The sequence below is a fragment of the Fulmarus glacialis genome, unplaced genomic scaffold, assembly GCF_000690835.1.
Source record: "Fulmarus glacialis isolate BGI_N327 unplaced genomic scaffold, ASM69083v1 scaffold48746, whole genome shotgun sequence".
Taxonomy (NCBI): Eukaryota; Metazoa; Chordata; class Aves; order Procellariiformes; family Procellariidae; genus Fulmarus; species Fulmarus glacialis.
The window spans coordinates 16,977-21,736 of NW_009217143.1; the positions used below are offsets into that span (position 1 = coordinate 16,977).

At 37.5% G+C, this 4,760-nt stretch overlaps 1 protein-coding gene across 1 annotated transcript in view; it reads left to right on the forward strand.

The window, feature by feature from the left end:
- Positions 1 to 4,622, forward strand: part of LOC104078054 (chromosome unknown open reading frame, human C11orf70) — a 21,246-nt gene extending 16,624 nt beyond the window's left edge. Inside the window, exon 6 of the mRNA XM_009579549.1 lies at positions 4,225 to 4,622. Within this exon, the coding sequence (XP_009577844.1) occupies positions 4,225 to 4,356 (132 nt within the window). The 3' untranslated portion in view covers positions 4,357 to 4,622. The remainder of the gene's footprint in view (positions 1 to 4,224) is intronic.
- The last annotated feature ends 138 nt before the right edge of the window (positions 4,623 to 4,760 follow it).

Below are 4,760 nucleotides of genomic sequence, written 5' to 3' on the forward strand. Positions count from 1 at the left end.
CATCCTGCTTTCTTGTCCTCTTCACTAACTCTTCATCAATAACCACCAACTAAAGTTTTATTTGGTAGCTCAGTAAAAATAGGTTTACTGGATTGTACTTGAAGTCATAATAGTCGTCCAGAACCTAGTTTATGAAAAAAACGTATCTTTAAGTCTGAATAATTCTGGTTTTAGATCTTCTTGACATAGCAGTAAGGATTAAGAATCCACTCTTGACTTTGTATAGTCCTGTTTTTAGAAATGTTGCTAGAGCTTTCTGAATAGCTTGTATTGCATCTGTTTCTGTGAAGACTGCAAGGAAGTTTACTATACAAAAAGGTTGGGGTGGTGAGATGACTGCTAACCTCTTTTCCCCTCCCTTGTCAAGTCTCATTCCTACCTGTTTCTCTTGCAAAATCATACATTTACGATCAAGATAAGTTTGAGAACTGGCTGCATGTTTACTAGATTCAGCATATCTGTCATTCAATTGTTACAGTAGGATGAACTACTCCAAATTCTTCTTGAGTAACCAGAATATGTAATAATTAAATGTCAGATAATGTACCCACTTTCAAAAGAACTGCTGATGTCATTTCAGACTGCACAAACTTCCCTGTAAGTTGCCAATAGCCCAGTTGTTCATCTGTGGGTCATCATCTTTTAAGTACTATGTGAGATTCATAAAAGGCTTTTGAAAGGTTTCTGAAAATAAGCACTTTATGGGTGTATCAAAATTTACCTTTCTACTAGGCTGCAGACTGTAATAAAAATAAAATAAAAAAGCAAAACCCTGATAACTTGATGTTCTTCTGCTATTACCGTTTCCTCCCCATTTCTGAATTGAATGTATTTGCAGATTTCTATGTTTAGGTAGATGCATGATATTTAAGAGCTCCCCTAACTGTCTTTGCCATACATTAAATATCATCAGTATTAAAAAAAAAAAAAAAAAAGAAAAGAAAAAAAGACAAACTTTGGCAACTTTTAGAAAACAAAAAAGTAGATGGACAAAACAAAATCCAGTGTAAATACAGAGCAGGCTATCCTCCCTGTAGCCTTGGCAGAAAATTGGGCTTTTCTGCACATTCTGAAAATTTGTGAGGTGAAGGAGAATTCTGAAATTCTGGTTTCCATTAAAGAACATCCTGAAGAATTTTCTCTCAGAATAGAGAAAGGCTTAAACAGGTATGTCTAGATTGTTTGATGGCTCTGTGGATCAAAACTCTTTAAACTCTACGTGGAAATTACAGGAAGGGCACCTACTGGAGCACAAATATCTTGTGCTTGTGATGAAGAGTTTCCCTCAAGGAGATAACTACATTTCTGCAGTAGATTTAGTTTCTGAGTTCATTTGGTAAATAATTGTAGAGTGTGTTATTATAACCTTAATGTTGAGCTGACAATTTTTAAGCCATGTTTTCCTGGTTTGTATCTGAAAGAAATGGACATACCCTCTTAGCCTGATATAAATTAAAATAAATTGTTCTGGTAAAAGTGACTTGAAGAGCAGCTGAGAAGCTAGAAAAACACACATTTTTGCAAACTGGATTAATAAATGGACTAATAAATATGCTTGTATATTTGCACAAGTACAAATTGAATCAGAACTAAGAACTTTATGTAACACCATGCTGACATCATCCCTTCCTTTTTATTTCGTTTTTAAGCCAAGAAGCTGGCTAAGAAGCTCTTGTTTTAGAAACAATATCTAAAAGAGCACACTATTAGAGATGCAGATATTTCAAGGTATTAAGGTGTAGTTATAAATGTCTGTTTAGCATCAAAACTCGATAGACCTGGGCAGCACAAGAGAAATAATTTTAAATCTTGTGACCAAGTACTCTACTGAACTCCAAATACCCTTGAGAGCTTTGGGGCTTGCGTATAACGAAACGTTGTTACAGCTGAAGTACTTGGATGCTAACTGGTATTTTAGAACTTTCTTTGCCTGAAACGGAATGATGGCAGTGTTTGAAATCAGTGTAATGCATAGTTTATTCAAAAGGTATTTAAAAAAAGAGTTGATGAAATGATGCAGTTTTGAGAGAAGTTCAGCAGTATCTTTATTTCTGTATTATGCTATGCATTATGCTATGCATATGTATTCTTAAATCATCAGCTGATTATCTGTTCCTACAAAGAAAAAATAAAATGATCCTACTCTAACACCTGTAAATCAATCATTACACCCCCTGCATGTCTGAACCGAAGTCCACACTGCAGGTGGAATTGGTATGATTCTTAATTCGTGTACATGCACCCTATTGCTCTTAAAACCAGAGTAAATTCCAGAGCCTTTATGTGCAAGTATTTTAGGGTTTTTATGACCTCTTTTACTAATTAAAATAAATTTAAGAATCCTTTTAATTTAATTAGATTATATTTATTGTTTTCCTGATACTGCATTTGGTATATTCTGGAGTTTCTTGAAATGCCTCATCACCAGAACTTACCTCGTTTTTGTTCTTGAGTTCTTGAACAAATTTTTAGTGTGCTAACACTGCCTTTAAACAGTCAAACCCTCAAATGACATTGGTCGATTCCATAAGGACTGCAGGAGTGTGATCTTCAGTAGCAATGGGAAAAAAGTTCAATTAGCAATCAGATCTTGATGTTGGTCTTCTCTTGCTTTTTTTTGGTTTCGTGCATGAGCTTGGGTTATTTTTGGATCAAACTCCAAAGGCATTGTGATGCTGAGTACTGTAAAATCTTAAAGCTTGCTCTCCTTACTGCAATTGAGAATCCAGTGTTTGATACACATGTATCCCTAAAAAACACCTGAAGAGAGCCAGGCATCTTAAAATTGGAGCTACAGAGCTTGTATGCTGCGTTTCTTAAAAATAGAATGCTATTTTTAGCTTGCGGCATTTGACTACCATCGGAAAATGCTATGAATAAACATTATCAAATCTCTACCTGTCTTAAACAATGCTTTTATGGTGGTGCTTATCTTAATTTAAGATTTATGGTCTTGAATAATCCCCCAAAGGAAGACACCAGAACATATAGTAGGGGGTTCATCCTCTTTGAAATAACAGGAGAGAAAATGGGGTGCCAGTAACAGCTACTGGATAAAATTCACAAATGGCCCTTGGAGCAGAAATTGGAACCAGACCTTTTCCTTCTAAGCTGACTGCCTTAACCACTGAGAGAGGTTACAGCTTTCATGTTTCCTTGGTCCAAGAAAAGATGGATTATTTTATGCAAAGGAAGACAGCATCAACAAAAGAATGTAAGAAATGTGCCTCTAATCTGGAATAGTAGTCGGGGAGTTTAAAATTTTAATGAAGAAAATGGACAATATATGCAATATAGCAATTTCCCTGAGGCAAAAAATTGGAACAGAACCTACATCTCTTCTTCAGCTGTTGTATAAAGGTGTTGGGGAGCAGGAGGAAACTGTTACATGTTTTAAAAGGAAGGAGGTGTCAGCTATGTATTTGTTGATCTTTTAGAGGTTCAATTACCAGGCTGAAAAAAAAATCAATCCTCCAAAAATCCCCCCATCTAGTTTCCGGATCCCTACTGGATTTGAAGCGCGTGTCAAGCTGTGCTGCCCTGTCAATGCTGAAGCTTTTATTGGCATGTGCAGACGTAGGATGTTAAACTGAAGAGCCCAGTTCTCATGTTGGTTGTCAGCTGAACGTGTTTTTTCAGAATGAGGATTTTGGAGCTAGGTGCCTAGATTCCCTTCAAACCCTTTCTGAGGATTGGCACGCAAAATATTTTCAGTAACAGTTCAACGTTGTTAATAAGAGCTGTAATGGAAGTTTTCCTTAAATGCAAATATTTGGAACTGAACAGATGCATTAGCAAATGTTAAGTGAAAAAGAATTACTGATAGAACAGCTTTATGTATTAATATAGAGTCCCTAAATATTTTTCTGTTTCAAAGGAAACATGATTGGACCGTTGTATACTTAATCATCATGTATTTTAGGCTCTAATTGTGTAAACACATGGTTACATGTTTTATTTTACATTTTATATTAATATTACATTTACCTCAAGGTTACTGGAACTATTCAGACAGAACTACTGTGCATTTTGTAGTGTCAGGAACCTCATGGAGGCATAGTGCTGCTTAAGTAAAGTGTGGTGTATTTACTCTATTTTGCCCTGAAAGAAGCTGTTACAATTGGAAAAAAATGATACATTTCATTCAGATGTTATGAATTCTCTCGTGGGCATCCATGTTGTTGCTAATACTGGGTTTTGGTTTTTTCTTTTACTTCCTCTCAGGATGATAACGGCCTGTGTTACCCCTCACGCAAAAGCCACGAACAGACTTTTGCCTACTTGATTGTGGATCCCTGCAAGCGACACGTGCACACTCTGTACCACTGTTTTGGTGGAAGCGTATTTACTGACTAGCTATAACCTGGCTGTTCTCCAGCGTTACAGTGGGGGTGGCCGCCTCTCTGCACGAATTCAGGCAGAAATCGCCTAGTTTTCTTAGAGGAAGGACGTGCTCCTTGATTACGCGCTCTGATCGGCTGCGCGTTCACGTAGATGTTACTGTGCGATTCGTGGCAGAAGTTTTTCGATATTTAAAAGGCATACTTCTTGAAGTTGTTTTCTCGGCAGTTTTGTCCCCCCTTCCCTCACCCGTTTTATCTAATAAAAGGTGTTTCTCTGGATGTCTTGTCTCCTTATGAACCAGCTTTTCGGATCCACGCGTAAATGCAGCGGGAGGCTCTGGCGACAGCGAAACCTCTGCGGAGCCGGCGGATAGTGCCGCAGGCGGCCCGGCCCTGACCGACCTCCACCGCCCCTCA